The sequence below is a fragment of the Schistocerca cancellata genome, chromosome 7 (genome assembly GCF_023864275.1).
Source record: "Schistocerca cancellata isolate TAMUIC-IGC-003103 chromosome 7, iqSchCanc2.1, whole genome shotgun sequence".
Taxonomy (NCBI): domain Eukaryota; kingdom Metazoa; phylum Arthropoda; class Insecta; order Orthoptera; family Acrididae; genus Schistocerca; species Schistocerca cancellata.
Window position 1 is genome coordinate 371,404,996 of NC_064632.1, and position 15,298 is coordinate 371,420,293.

Below are 15,298 nucleotides of genomic sequence, written 5' to 3' on the forward strand. Positions count from 1 at the left end.
GTGTTCTTGAGAAGGAGTCTATTAAAGGAGGGTGTGGCCAAGTTTGAGGTAAGGAATTCCTGTAAGGTGACTGGAGAGTTGTTTGATTAGAGGATGTGAATAAGAAGAAGTAAAGCCATGAGTATGTGAGATGTTGATGTACATTAATTAGCATCAACAGTTATGAGCAAGAATCTGTTACCCAGTATGTTATTAACTGGACCACATTAACTACTTCCTTCTCAAGGGCTGTGACTAACTGTCATCAGACCCAAAAATGAAAAACATACTCCCTCTATCGTCCACACCTCTCCGAAAATGGTATTCTGTGGCCCACCCTATCTATGAAATATCTTGATCCATCCTCGTGTGTACTTACTTCTATTTCCATACCATCTGGATCATATCCCTGGGGAAAATTAAAGTGCAAGATTTGTCCTGTGTGTCCACTCAGCATGTCCTGTGCTAGTGCTGTCACACACATACATAGTCTTTTATAGCAGGCCCACTTGTGAAAGGAGTTATGTCATATATAAACCACCAATCATCAGTGTGCCGAATAATTGCCACCACAAAACTGTTGTCAAGAGCAAATTTGACTACCCAGTGACAGAACACACAGCTGAGTACACCATGCCCAACTTCAGTGACTGTTTCAAAACATCTGAATTCTTGTTCCCAGACACCTTGGAGTTAACAACTTGCAACACTTTCAGGTAAAGAACTCCTTCACAATTGACATATTCATATTGGATGGACCTTAGCTATAGTTATTCCTCACAAAGGCAAAATTTTGCACCTCATATAACTTAAACCTTCACTAATATAAAAAGAACAGTGTGTTCAAAATTTGTACTCAATTGGATAACTGTTGAATTAACCACAAAACATTGAAATATAGTTCATATTATAAATAGTGATTAATTCCATTCAAAAGTGGCATATCCTTCCACATCTACACTATATCCTGTTTTATCTAAACGAATTATAGAGATACATGAAGGCCGCAACAGCTTTAATTATACACCATTCTGATTTAAATTTTCCAAAACTTCATGAAAAATGTGGAAAATTATGTGTTTAATGATAATTCACTAAACTTCTATTGGAGAGACTCATTTTTGTATACAGATTCATTGCCGGGTGTTCAGTATCATCTCTTAAATGTGCCGTTAATATGTAAACCCCATTTCCATAGCCAATATTGCACCTACCAACAACTTGAGAGAGAATGGGAGCAAACATTGTGCAAAGTATGTCACCTTGCTGGAACAGTTGTTGCTAATCTTTATGAAACAGCGATAGGTTACCAGCATCACTGCTTTCTTCTGTTTTTGTTGGTGAAACCTTTGTTTTTAATGTAACAAAAGCTGATGAGTGGCAAGTTTTTCCATTTGGATATACACCAAACAGGAAGACTTGCTGTAATTTTTGGCATTGAAACATTAGGAAATTCTTATCTTTCTCTTTTCTCACCTGTTTATGAGCTACCAGTGTAATAAATATAATTGTCCATCAATTACCTGAAAGTATCATAGTTAGTCAGTGTTTCTAGTAGGAATTTTACCAAAAATTTGAAACTTTTTGAATTACTAATGTTGCGCTTTCCTTCATCGCAAGCTTTGTGTCTCTCAGATTGTAGAAGAAAATGTTTAAAAGTTATCAATTTGAAGATAGTGGGCTCTAGTGATTTGATTGAAAATGTAGTGTACTGGAGAAACATCAAAATGTTTTCTTTATTCTGTAATGACTACCAGAAGAGGTTGGTGCCATTTTGTTTGTCTATAAAGAACATGCTACAGAAGACCCGTCACACCAGCACAACAAATGGTATGAAATAGAAATTGAAAAATCATTATTGAAAGATAATTGTTCAAGACAACTTCATCTTGGGTTACATGGGTTACAAAATAAGTAAACCATCCACATAACATTATAAAAAATACACATATGACAAAATTAATTCTTCAAATAATAATAGTGATATAAGTCCAGTAAGTTTCTCTAAAGATATTTACACAAAAAAAGCAAGTTACATAATTTTGCATAGAGAATATTTGATGATTTTTCACACTAATGTAATAACAGCAAATCTTAATATTACACATTAATTAAATTAATGAAAACTCATGTTAATTCCCATTAAATGATGTCTACAAGTGATTGTTAATGAAATATTTAAAAAAAGAAAACAGTCTATCTGAAAGAAATGACATGAGTAGACATTTTCTATTTTAATGTCACTGTGAATATCATTGGAGTTGTCTAAGAAAAGATATGTGCAAAATTTTAGCTTACTCACTCATTTGGGACAAGATACAGGTATGATAAATGTATAGAAAGTCGGAAAAATATGAGTGAGCCTCGCATGCATGCACACACCGGCACATGCTAGCTATAAACATTTTGCTAAATGCTAGAATTTGGCTATTAATTATCTGTGGTTGTGTCGTCCTGGCCCCAGTCCCATGGGTGATTTTCTTCTGTCTCTTTCCCTTTGTTTGCCATATGAGAGAATATCTCATTTCAAAACTATTGATGTTATTGTTACCTGTGCCATAGTTTAGTGACCTACTACTTATAAAACCATAATTTTTCTATGTAATATTTTTTGCATATTATTTGGTAACTATAATTGTAGATGAATATCACAACAATAACTTGCTATAACAATCGTAGTTGATTTTGTTCGAATTGCAAAAATGTTAATGTCAGTGATATCGATATGTGTTGTATATATTACATGTGTAAATTAAGAGCGGTAAACAAATTGATTAGTGGTTGTATAATTGAACATTCCAGAATCACCATACTTTGGTCGGAAACAAGTTGATGAGCAAAGTCCTCACGTCAGGCGAGCTAGTGAAAAAGTAAAAAAGAAGAAGAAGATGGCAGATTTGAAAGCATTTGTTGAAACAAAATTGTTGTCAAAATCTGAAAAAACGTTAGAAAAGATTGGTCGCGATGAATCAAAGTCCTTGTTTGATCACGTAGGTATCTTAATTTCATATGCTTTAGACCACAACATTCTTATGAACAATCAGTCTGGACAGACCTATTTATATATTTTTTCATTCCATAGATCATAGTGAGGATACTCTATGGATGTTAATTACAAATAATGTGTTTTACGTGGTGAAGGCTTCCTAATATTTGCTGAAAGAAAAGCTGGGATGTAATGTTACAACATTACAAGTTAAGGGGCTGGTTCTATGCTACAATAAACTTTTTAAAATATGTAAAAAGGCAAGTTAACACTCACTAAAGGCTATCAAAGCATTGCGTATCACTGGCTGGTAGGGGAGTTAGTCAGAAAAATGGTAACAAACCACATAAAGGAAGAAGCATTGAACAACATACACTGGAACAAAACCATATATAAAATCTTAACAGGATAAAAACGGGGGATAAAAGTATGAAGGCAGATATAAAGCCTAAAGTAATCAGAACGTCTAGGTGAAGAACAGTGTCGAGCCACACATATATCAAATGACCTAGATATCATGTTACTAAACGGTCTAATAGATAGCCACATTGAAACTTAAGTGCAGAGGAAAACCATGTTGCCCACGCTAGTAGGGCAGTACAACACTACTAGGTGCCATTGTTAGTAAAACTTCAACTAATCTGGGTGGAAGACTATCAGAAGTAGTGGCTGCAGACAATGAGTAAAAGTGACTAGGTAGCACTTTAATTAAAATACATGCTAGCATGTAGGATAAAAATTCCAAATCATCACAAATTAAAAGAAACTAAAATTTAGAAATACAATGAAACAAATGTTGTCACAAGAACAAAGGATTCCCAAAGGTTACAAATGGTTGTACATAAAATATAACCAAAATAACTAAAAGCATGAAAGTAATCACAGTACAAAAATCATAATGCCACACTGTGCAACAAAGGAAAAAATTGGGTACTACTGACCAGCTGGTCATTAAGAAGCCCGCCAGTACCTTCAGTTAGAGAAATTTCTGTCTCTTCTCCTTTTTTTTCAAAACGAAGTATACTTAACACTCAAACAGGCACACTGTGTTTTATAACATCAGCAGGCACGTGGCATACTTCACACACATGTAAAGAATAGCTGTCTTTGTGTTAACAAACAAGGTAAAGACATATGAGCAGAATCATGGTTTAATCTTAGTTGAATTAAATAGTGATGAAACAAATATACATTACATGAGTTTAAAACTGTTTAATTGAACAATAATAAAATGAACTATTATTGTATCACTCTGACTCTGTTGCCACGTAAGTATTATTCTTATGGCGAAGAGAATACTGCATGTGATTCACAATTCATAAAAGTTCCTATTAGCAACCATCTCTTCTCACAGGTAGAAAAAAATACAGAACATAGAGTTAGCCATATTGACAAAAACCCCAAACAGTCTTGCCAGTCAGATTTTCGTAGTACATTGAAATGCTGCTACATTCGAAGATGAACAATACGGAATTTGTATTTACTTCATTGTTTCATTGAATAATGTATGAAAATGCAGTGGTCGAACAAAACTCGGGGCGGAGAAAAAAGCTCGTCTTCCACCTTTTTTTACTGACGCAGAGGTTTTGGCGCCTGCAAAGCAAGCCTGTGTAGCGCTACATATTTTCGACCGCAGAACTTAGTTGTGGCGGCACCTACCAACATTTTTCAGAACTTCCACTTACTTTGCACTCGATTCTAAGCCGCAGGCGGTTTTTTGGATTACAAAAACCGGAAAAAAAGTGCGGCTTAGATTTGAGTAAATACGGTAGTAATCATCTCATAGATGACTGTCTCATTGTGGGATTAAGCTGCTAGCTCGAGATTTGGATGTATGACAACACAACTAATCACTATGTTAGCTGAAGTAATAATGAAGGAATAGGTGCAGGCTCACAGTTGTAAAAAACAATTGAAGAGTAGAAGACAGTGTTATTTGTAGTTAGTGCACTTTATACATAGTCACACCTGCACAAGGGTTAAGTTATTTAAGGTCAGAGAAAGATGACGACTAGCTTTCAAGTGTTTGGTAAATGCTGAGTGGTGAATGAACTGACTTTGAATAAATAAATAATTGAATAAATGTTTGGAGAATCTCATCTTGAACATCCTACCTGTTTGCCCATGTAGACTATATCATACTCACTGCACTGAATCATGTATACGCTGAAACAGATATGGTTGTTGATTATGAATACAACAATTTTGCAGTTTGTTGTCCTGTTCTGTTTATTCACTTAGTTTTGTTCTGGTGTCTTTTGTTTGATTTTTTTTTTATTTAGATGGTTTATTACCATCTTTCTGACTTATCTCCATACCAGCCGATTATGTGTAATTCTTTGATAGCCTTCGTGAGTGTTAATTTGCCTTTTTAAACTTTTTTTTTTTTAATAAACGTCATGAAAGGAGTAAAAGGAGTTGGTCACCATTAAGTACTTACGTGTAACTCTGATGTTTATATCAAACATATTTTGACTTAGACAGGTGATTACTATTATGTAAAGTTATGTAAGTGCTTTGTTTGAAGTATCAATTAAAAGTAGCAATAACAGCAGATAAAAGTAGCAATAATAGCAGAAGAAGAGAAACAATGCCTTTTATCAACTATTTTTTTTCCTAATATACAGAAACATACATGTAGTGTATTTTACAAGGAATTCTTTGGTTTGTGTAGTCTGCTTGTGTTGTGCATTGCTCATCCTTTTCTTTTCTTATTTTGGAATGAGGGAAGAGGCTATTCCAGGTCCAACATTGGGCTCAAGTATGACTCCCATGATCCCAAAAATGGCCCATGATCGCTATCACCAAGCATCACTTCTACTTTCAGAGAAGCACAAATCTTGAGTGTAGGTTGGCAGCCTTGCTAAAAGGAAGATGATGTATAAAGGTTCCAGCCTACTTTGAAGTTAATTTACAACATTTTCTGACTGTTGTAAGCTGCATTTATAGTAAATGGAGATCCTACACATTATTTTATATGTAGATGTAGATGGTTTCCCTGGTATGTGCTGTGTATGTGTCAATTGTGCCACTGCTATGTTTGCAAACACATAGTCACAATGAGATTTTCACTCTGCAGCAGAGTGTGCGCTGATATGAAACTTCCTGGCAGATTAAAACTGTGTGCCGTACCGAGACTCAAACTCTGGACCTTTGCCTTTCGCGAGCAAGTGCTCTACCAACTGAGCTACCCAAGCACGACTCAGGCCCCTCCTCACAGCATTACTTTTGCCAGTACCTTGTCTCATACCTTCCAAACTTTACGGAAGCTCTCCTGCGAACCTTGCAGAACTAGCACTCCTGAAAGAAAGGATATTGCGGAGACATGGCTTAGCCACAGCCTGGGGGATGTTTCCATAATGAGATTTTCACTCTGCAGCAGAGTGTGCACTGATATGAAACTTCCTGGCAGATTAAAACTGTGTGCCAGACCGAGACTCGAACTCGGGACCTTTGCCTTTCGTGAGCACGTTCTGTAAAGTTTGGAAGGTAGGAGACGAGGTACTGGCAGAAGTAATGCTGTGAGGATGGGGCGTGAGTCTTGCTTGGGTAGCTCAGTTGGTAGAGCACTTGCCCGCGAAAGGCAAAGGTCCCAAGTTCGAGACTCGGTCCAGCACACAGTTTTAATCTGCCAGGAAGTTTCACATAGTCACAATGATCAACAGCCATCAATATAACCTGCCAGTCCTTTATTTTAGGCAGTGTTATATCTTGATAAGTACAAGAACAGCATTTATTAAGAACACTCAAATGGAATGTAGAACTCTGGCATAACTGAGTACAAATATTGCTTCCTGGGACAGGTAACTTCCAATAACTAAGTTCCCAACCTGACATATAGTACAAGTCATAGTTTCTCTTATAAGCCCATATTTCCCAAGTTATGTGACGAGATGACTTCCTGAAGGTCTACTGTAATGGTGGTGATACCGCTCATTGATGGCTCCTATAGGTGATAGCTCATGGCTTCTTAGTAAAGATTCCAACAGTGCACTGATCGTGCCATGCAGAAGGCAAATGGAGCTGGTTATAGTATCATGCCAATGAGTACACTGCTGCCAGCTGGGAGACATAACATTCCTCCCTCTCATGGGAAGGGAACTAAGGAACCTTCAGCAGGATCTGTAACTGCAAAAGTCCGTCTAGAGCATGTTGTCGTTTAACATAGTAAGCTGCTGTCTAGGGTCAGTGAAGCAATGAAATGTCCCCTTTCTCCCTGCTGGAGACAGGATGATGGTGCCTGGAATTGAGAAGGCTCCTGGAGATGGGAAGAGACTAAAGGAACCAATGCATGAGTGTAAGTCAGTGGTGGAAAGGCAGGTGGTGCGCTCGGGCCAGCCCAGTCATGGCAGCAAAGGGGCAGCAAAGGCCCAGGTTGACTGCTGCTGCTGCTGCTGCTGCTGCTGCTGCTGTAGCACAAGAGGGGAAATGGGAACACTAGGAGTATTGCTGTAGTGGAGCACAGATCCAGACGGAAAGCCCAGCCAATGGAGGCCATGAGACTCTCCTAGTGGGAAAGTGTCTCCAAGAGAATGGAGCATGGAAGGAAAGTGGAACCAAGGAATGGTGTCCAACTGAAGAACAACAGCAGAAGGGCTCTGTGGGAAAAACTATTGTTTGGGCCATCTGAGGTGCATGGCAGTGGTATAAACTATTGGCTGTGTCAGTCAACAAAGAATTCCACAGCATGAAGTGAGCATCAGAGTCTGACATGATGGGTGGGAAAGGCTGTACATTGCGTAGATTTGTTTTCTGAGGGACCCCACTGGAGTGGAAGGGAAGCTGATACCCTGGTGCCAGCAGCTCCAGTACAGGTGAGGAAGGATGACATTGGGCACCACCATTGGCCACTTGGATGTGGTTACGTGATGTGGGTACATGAACTGCGGACACAAAAATAGGAACATTGGAAAAGATCAAGGCCCAAAATGTCAGCTGAAGTAAATTGTGTCAGTGTATTCTACATACCAATGATAACTACTGTGAAGGGGCACTGCAAGGTTATTATAGTTTTTGAGAATACCAGAACAGAGCAGTTGCGGAGAACCAAGTGAAGCATCAATATCTGCATTAATACTAAATGTAGAAGACCCAGTATTTGAAATTTAACAATATGTCCATGACTGCCCAAATCCACAAATATCACATCACCAAAATGTTCAAGAACTGAGACCACATTATTCTGGATAGAACTGAAAGGAGAACAAATAGTTCTATTGTTATCCTCATTATGTGTGAAAGAAGTTATTGTAGAAGGAACATTGTGAGCAGTATCACAAGTAGAACTGCATAATTGAATTTAATGTATCTTATTTTCAAAGTCATCGGTATAAGAATCAGTTTCTCAAGCCTGATTGGGCGAATCTCATAGAATCATTGGATCACCTGTAATGCTGGTAGGATTGGTGTGACACAGTTTTTGTAAACATCTTGAACTTAGTGAGCCTGACTTTTAGGCATCTGAAAGGACAAGATGGTGTGTCAAGGTGGATGAAGCGCTGGTCACAGGCTTTGATGGGCAATGACAGATTACTGTAAGCAACAAGTGCTATGGCACAGTCCAAGGTTATGGTTATTAGTGACCAGTGGTACTGAGGCATATCACGATGTCTAGATGGCAGACGATCGTCTGGAGAGAGGGGGGTAGAGCGGGGGGGGGGGGGGGGGGGGGGGGGGGGCAGATCCTGAGGTGCGGCCCAAGGTCTGCATGTCTGTTACTGATGACCCAACCATTGACTGTCAGGAATGGTAGGATGCTGGAAACACATTGAAATTGTTGCATTGAAATACCTTTGCAGAGCTTTGAGCCTATTGAAAAGCACACACCACTGGTAAACATTTGTTTAATGTGGGGTTGTTCAAGCGAAGGAGATCATCCAAGAGCCCTGAGTCCTGAGCATGACCAAGCAACATGTCTCTGACTGTAGAATCTGTGTAAGACAGTGCACAGTTTGGATTTTCACGTATAACATGGGTTATACTGTGCAAGGAGGTGACGTTCATTCAGTATGTGATTGTCCAGCTTGCTCTTAAGTATGAAAAAACGTGTGGCAAGTTGCCACAGCAGGAAGGTTATCCTGAAAATATATGTGCGTAGTTTAATGTTTTGTGTCTGTATAACTCAATTCACTTGGATGGTTACCCATAAAAAGGTGCTTTGCAAGTTCAAATGCAGTAGCACAAGTGGTGGACACAAAAAATGCACACTTCTTTAAATCATCCTAAGATCCATAAGCTACCGAAATGTTGTTCCAAGCAGCCACAAAGGTGGTCCACTGGTTCAACATTGGGTTGAAGGGGGGGAGAATAGGGAAGGACCCCAAACATCTAGTTTGTGCGGAGACTCATCCTCCAAGTGATGTAGCAGGCAGTCCAGAGCAGCTGCCAATGTGTCCAGTGTAGTTTGCAAGGACTGGAGGAGAGTAAATGTGGAAACAAAGAAGTCCACAGGTTCTGCCATCTGGAACAGTACACAAACAATAAGAATTCCTAGCATGGAAAGCATGCTGAATGCTTGATGGGGAGTGGAACGCGGTCTGGAGTTCCAGCACAAAGTCCTTACAGAAATGGTGAACCCACCTACAGAATACCCAGAGCACAAACACTGCACCGCAACCAAACCATGAAAAATAAGGAGAAAGTATTGTGATGGAAATGGCCAGAACATCAATTAAATTCACTTTAAAATAATCAATAAAAGTTTCAGTGCCTGAGCAAGTGCAGGAGAAGCAGAGGCTTCAAACCAGAATACTGAATAGGTGCAAAAGATGTGTGGGCTTTGAATCAGTATGGACTGTGCACTGTTCCACCTTGTCAACTGTGATACTGCTAATACTGCTATGTTCATGCAGATGTCAGTTACAATGACCAACTGACACATACATAACCTGCCAGTCCTCTGTTATTAGCGAGGCTATACATTGATAAGTTGGAATCTCAGTTAACGACTGCACCATTTTAATGTCTGAGATAAGTATACAAATAAATAATCCAAGTGCAATAACTGCATTTATGAGAACACTCAAATGAAATTTAGAACTCTGGCATAATTGAATACAAATAATACTTTCTGGAACAGGTAACTTCCAATAACTAAGTCCGCAATCTAACAAGCAGTACAAGTCTGTATCAACAAGTTATATTCCAAGATGACTTCCTGTAGGTCCATTGTAGTGGCAGCAACACCACTCACTGATGACTGCCGTAGATGGTAGCTAGTTGGCCTCTTAGCATGGTCTCCAACTGAGGACTGGTCATGCTGTGGACTCAGTGTGAATTGACTGTAGATGTCCGACGAGGCTGGTTACATTATGGTATGGATGACTACACTCAGTCCTCGTGATTGGCTGCCACTGGCTGAGATAATGAGCTGCATGCTTGTTGGCTCGCCATGTAAAGTGACGTCATCTGCCGGGTCACTGGCTTCTGTGAAAAAGGGGTAAAGTGGTTCCATTGGCTGTGGTACCCACTTGAGGTGGCTGTTACTGTCAGCCTTGTTGAATGCCCACACCTGCTGATTAAGCAACTGGTGATACTGCACCATACAAAGGGATTTCGTCAGGCAGGCGCCGCAGTACATGGCAGAACAAGTAGAGCAGTGGCTGATAGAGGAAAGTTTGGCTGTACAATGGTCTTATCTCTGTTTCTGTTTTGCAATAATTATTGCAGTGGACCCCTTAATGATCTTCAGAGCTTAGCTAAGTTAGGGAGAAACAGTGGTGCAGCCTGGTCTTTTCTCTTTTAACTTTTCACTTCTATTCTACACCTGAGGGAAAAAGTATTAATGCCATTCATAAGTGGAATAATTGGTGACAATGATAACCAAAGTGTGTCATACATTTATAGTAATCCAGTGTTGGTAATACGAGCTGTGATGGTTAGTTGGAAAATTATTGAAATTTTAAAGACTTGTGTAAGAAGCTGAAATAATTTCAACTTCATTATTATTAATTACATGTTGGTTATTTTTTAATTATGCTTATGTGCTGCTTCATCCTTTGAAAACAGGCTTGCCAATAGTGAATCAACATTGTAAACATTTGTAAATTGTATTCAACTGTTCTCACATCATTTACAGAAAAAAATAATTTTTATTACTAAATACAGGAATATAACAGGAGCCTGGATACAGGTGATGAAACTCTGACTCGACCCTGTTCAGCTTTTGCAAAGATCTTTGAACCAAAGACAGAGCAGGACAAGGTGAAACCACCTCCCAGTAATCTAGTGAAGGGAAAAAGTATGCCTAGTCTCAGGTAAGCTTCTATAGCTTCATAAATTATGTAATTAATGACTCGTTCATAGCAAGCAATTATATAATATTTCAAAAGTTTCTCTTCCAAGGCATAAAACTATATGCCTGTCACATATTTAATTGGGCTGGAGTATATGCATAGTACAAATTGTCTGCCATTGTAAGTTAAAGAGCCAGTGATTGTGTCCTTATTTTTGACCTCCACTGACTCATCAAAATACATTAATGATTAAGTTTTTAGCAGAACTGATTAGTGGTTTAAAATATTGTTTATTTACTGGGATTTGTATTCATTTCAAAACAGTATTGCATCGGTGCTTTTAAGATTAATTGATTACTACTTGTATCTCATTTTAGAATTTAAAAAGTCTTATTATGTGACTAAATCTCAGTATTTAGACAATTTATAGGAGCAGCATTTAGTATTTTTTCACAATGTTTTCATAAACTTCTTTAAGATCAAAGTTTTATATGTTTCACACATTTTGGACGTAGCAACGGTGATGTGTAAATGTCTTGATCACGTCATCCACTTTATATTTCAGCACAAGCCAGCTGCTTAGCATGTCATTGAATTCATTTGCATGAACAACTGAAGCTATGGTTGTTTCTAATTGCTATAATATTGCTATTTAAATGTCTTCATTTTTGTTGAAAATTTGATTTCTGCGACCCATCTTCAGAAGAATGGAATATTTTTATTGCCTCCCTTATATTATTCTATTTCAGTTCTTGTTAAGGAATGGTCGTGTAACAATTTGTAGTTAATGTTTTACATTAAAAGATAGATGAATGTGGCATTTGGCAATTAACAATGCCGCTTTATGTGAATAGATTAAATTTAAATTGTTTCAGTAATGGCTGTTTGAACATTCATTCTGACACTTCTCACCAAGACAGTACACAGGTGGATTTTCATTAGATTACAATAGTTTTGTTTATTGAAGAAGCTGATATCTACTGTGGCAGAAATTGAAACTACATGTGAAGTTGTTTGAGAAAGATTAACAACAGGTGTAGGCTGAAGATCATTGTTGGATCATTGTACTAATAGCCAGAACCTTGTACATAACTATCTGAGAAAAAAATTGCTTAACCGTACCCCACTATTATGTGCACTCTCAAGCACAATTGTAAGAGAATATTTTAACAACCCCATAATACACTGCTGGGACTGATAGTCTCATAAATACTGAAGAACAAAAATCATTCTAAAATGTTTCATGTGATTACTGCGTAGAATTGGAACTTCATAAACATACCAATGATGTTAGATTTGATGGTGATAAACAGATCTGCCATCTTTGAAGAGGCTCCCGTACAAACTAAAATCAGTAATTGTGATCCACAATAATATGTACCTAGTTTAATAGTTGAAGATGGCTAGGAATAAGATGCCAAGGCACATCATAGTCTACAAACACTCTTATGTGACTTCTTAAGTGGCTTACCTATTGTAGAAAGGATACAAGACATATGTGTGATATCCACCAGAACAACAATCATCAAAGTTTTCAATCACTACCAAATCAAAATACTGTCACAGGACAAAAAAAATTGTAATAAAAACTTTCAATCACTATGTTATCAAAAGACGGTCACAGGGCTTGTAAAAAAATAAAGAATAAAAATTAAATTTTTCCACATCAGAGTTGTCAGTGCTAACAAAAATCGAGTCATTCATTTTTGATGTAAGGACCAAAGTCACACAGTAGCAAAATGAAAGCCAAAATGCTGAATGTTGCTTTAAAATGCTCCTTTGCTAAGGAAAATCATTGCTGGATGGTGTCATTTTATTGTACAGAAGTGACAGACCAGTAAATATTGGTATTGAAAAACATCAGAATTGTGAAAACCCCACATCAGCTCTGTGGAAGCCATGGCAGGATCTGTATCTAATTCATATCTGAATTAGCAGCCCTACTCAATAATTTACTGCACATATTTTGAGCAAAGAAGTGCTCCCAGTGACTGAAAGAGAGAGAGTGAAGACTATAATTTAATATCAAGTCACTGTTGACATCATTAGAGATGGACCATAAGTTTGAAACAAAAAGGATCAGTAAGAGAATCATCTTTGTCCTTTTCAAAGAAGCCATAACTCTATTTGCCTTAATCGGTTTAGAGAAACCAAGAAAAAACTGAAATTTGGATGATTAAATGAGGATTTGATCTCCATTGTGTTAATTACTAAGCCACATTTTGTGGAATTATTGAAATAGTACAAATCACACTTGTATAAAGGAAACAGAGCCATCCACAATGCTATATTATGTTGATGCTTATCTTTTTCAATTTTTATTTTGCTTTATTTGTGAGTATACCTCATGAGAGAGAGCACAATCCGCAGTCTAATATTTAAAAAGTCAAACATGGAACATCCAGGTTTGAATAATGACAATATTATAATAACAATGTCTTACCCACCCATCGCCTTCCCTGTCCCCATTCCAGCACTACACAGCTCTCCATTCCACCAACCCACTCACTGCTTTTTCTGCTGCCCACCTGCCCCCCCCCCCCCCCCCTCCACTCCCTGCCCTCCTTCCAACCTCCTGACTGCACCTAGCTGCCCTATCCTCTCCCCACCTCATCCCTGTAAGCTCCCACAGTGTGTGTGTGTGTGTGTGTGTGTGTGTGTGTGTGTGTGTGTTGTCTATTCTGATGAAGTTCTGTTTGGCCAAAAGCTTTGTTTGACAGTCGTTTTGTTGCATCTTATCTGCTACTCACTGTCTCCACTTTATGGTGAGTAATAATATTGTTATTATTTACAAAGTTTTGAAGAAATGCTGAAATCTGATGATGGTCTTTTGGCTATGGAAAGAGTATTAATCTGTGCTTTAGATATGCACTAATATGAAAAATACAACCATGTCTAACTGTGATCTAATCTTGTGGCTCTAATTCAATTTCAGCATGAAATATATATTATTTTTAGGCAATAAATACTTATCACCATCTGTCATGCATGATTGATAGCCCTGGGACCAGGGGGCGATACTTCACGAGGTGGTAATTTACCACGAGCAGCACAGCTAGTATGACATTGTTATACCAGTTTGGCTCATGAAACTACAAATTATAAAAGAAAACCATTACTATTTGTTTGACAATGGTATTTTGCTTCCAGTTTTTTCATGCAACTCAAGCAAATAAATTTGCTCCTGTAAATCAAGATATTGATCTGCAAAAACAAGTGGGGTGATCCAGTTTATGTTACATAAACAGAAGGCTTGTCTCACTCTGCCCTCTTCTTATCTGATTTTGGGTCAGTAATCAATCACACCACCTGACCAGTGTGATCTGTGATGAGAAATCGCCTTCAGTTAAGGGACAGAGGTGCCTACATGTTTGTCACACAGAAGTAAGAATCTGCAAAGTTGATGATTTTTGCAGGATTATGTGATTTTGAAGGCTGAGGGGCACCAGTTCCCCTTATCCTATTAAGCCCAAATTTAACACAGCAAATTTTTATAGGAAATGAAACCCAACTAGGGGAAAGCCAAAGAAAAAGTAACAAAACTTCAAAAAATTCCTCATGCAAATGGATAGAATATTTATGTAACATTTGCTGAGTTAGCATTTCTTTAAGCTGACTGTAACAAAATGACAATCTTCATAGTAGCCATGAAACTCCAGTCATGAAATCAAGTGGATTGAGTGATTTTTTTTTCTGAAAGACTTTTGCAAAGTACTTCATCAATGTCTGCTAAATGCAGGGTTTTTCAGAGAGAACAGTAAGTGTTATGGAGGTGGTGGTATAGTCTGATTCAAATAAGACATCCCATGTAACATGGGTTCAGTTTTTGTTGTTTAAAGTGATACAGCTAGTTACAGAGACATTTTTTTACCTTCATGTTTGTTACTTCAGATACTATGACTTTCTTTAACAATTTTCATTTTGTTTTGAAGTATTGAATTTGTGCTTGAGTTTATCTAATTAAATTTTTCAACATGTTAACAGAATCTTCTGTCGGTTCTTGGTAGAACAGCATTATAATAAATGAAAACATCAGTTTGCTTTTGTTCTACAGTATTACTTTTATTTTGTTAACTGCTTTTTGGCTTACAAGGCCATC

General features: G+C 37.9%; 1 protein-coding gene across 1 annotated transcript in view; it reads left to right on the top strand.

Moving 5' to 3' along the window:
• Positions 1-15,298, top strand: part of LOC126092046 (protein unc-80 homolog) — a 1,190,994-nt gene that overhangs the window by 461,867 nt on the left and 713,829 nt on the right. The window contains exons 15-16 of the mRNA XM_049907452.1: positions 2,822-2,969; positions 11,072-11,220. Coding sequence (XP_049763409.1) covers positions 2,822-2,969; positions 11,072-11,220 — 297 coding nt within the window. The remainder of the gene's footprint in view (positions 1-2,821; positions 2,970-11,071; positions 11,221-15,298) is intronic.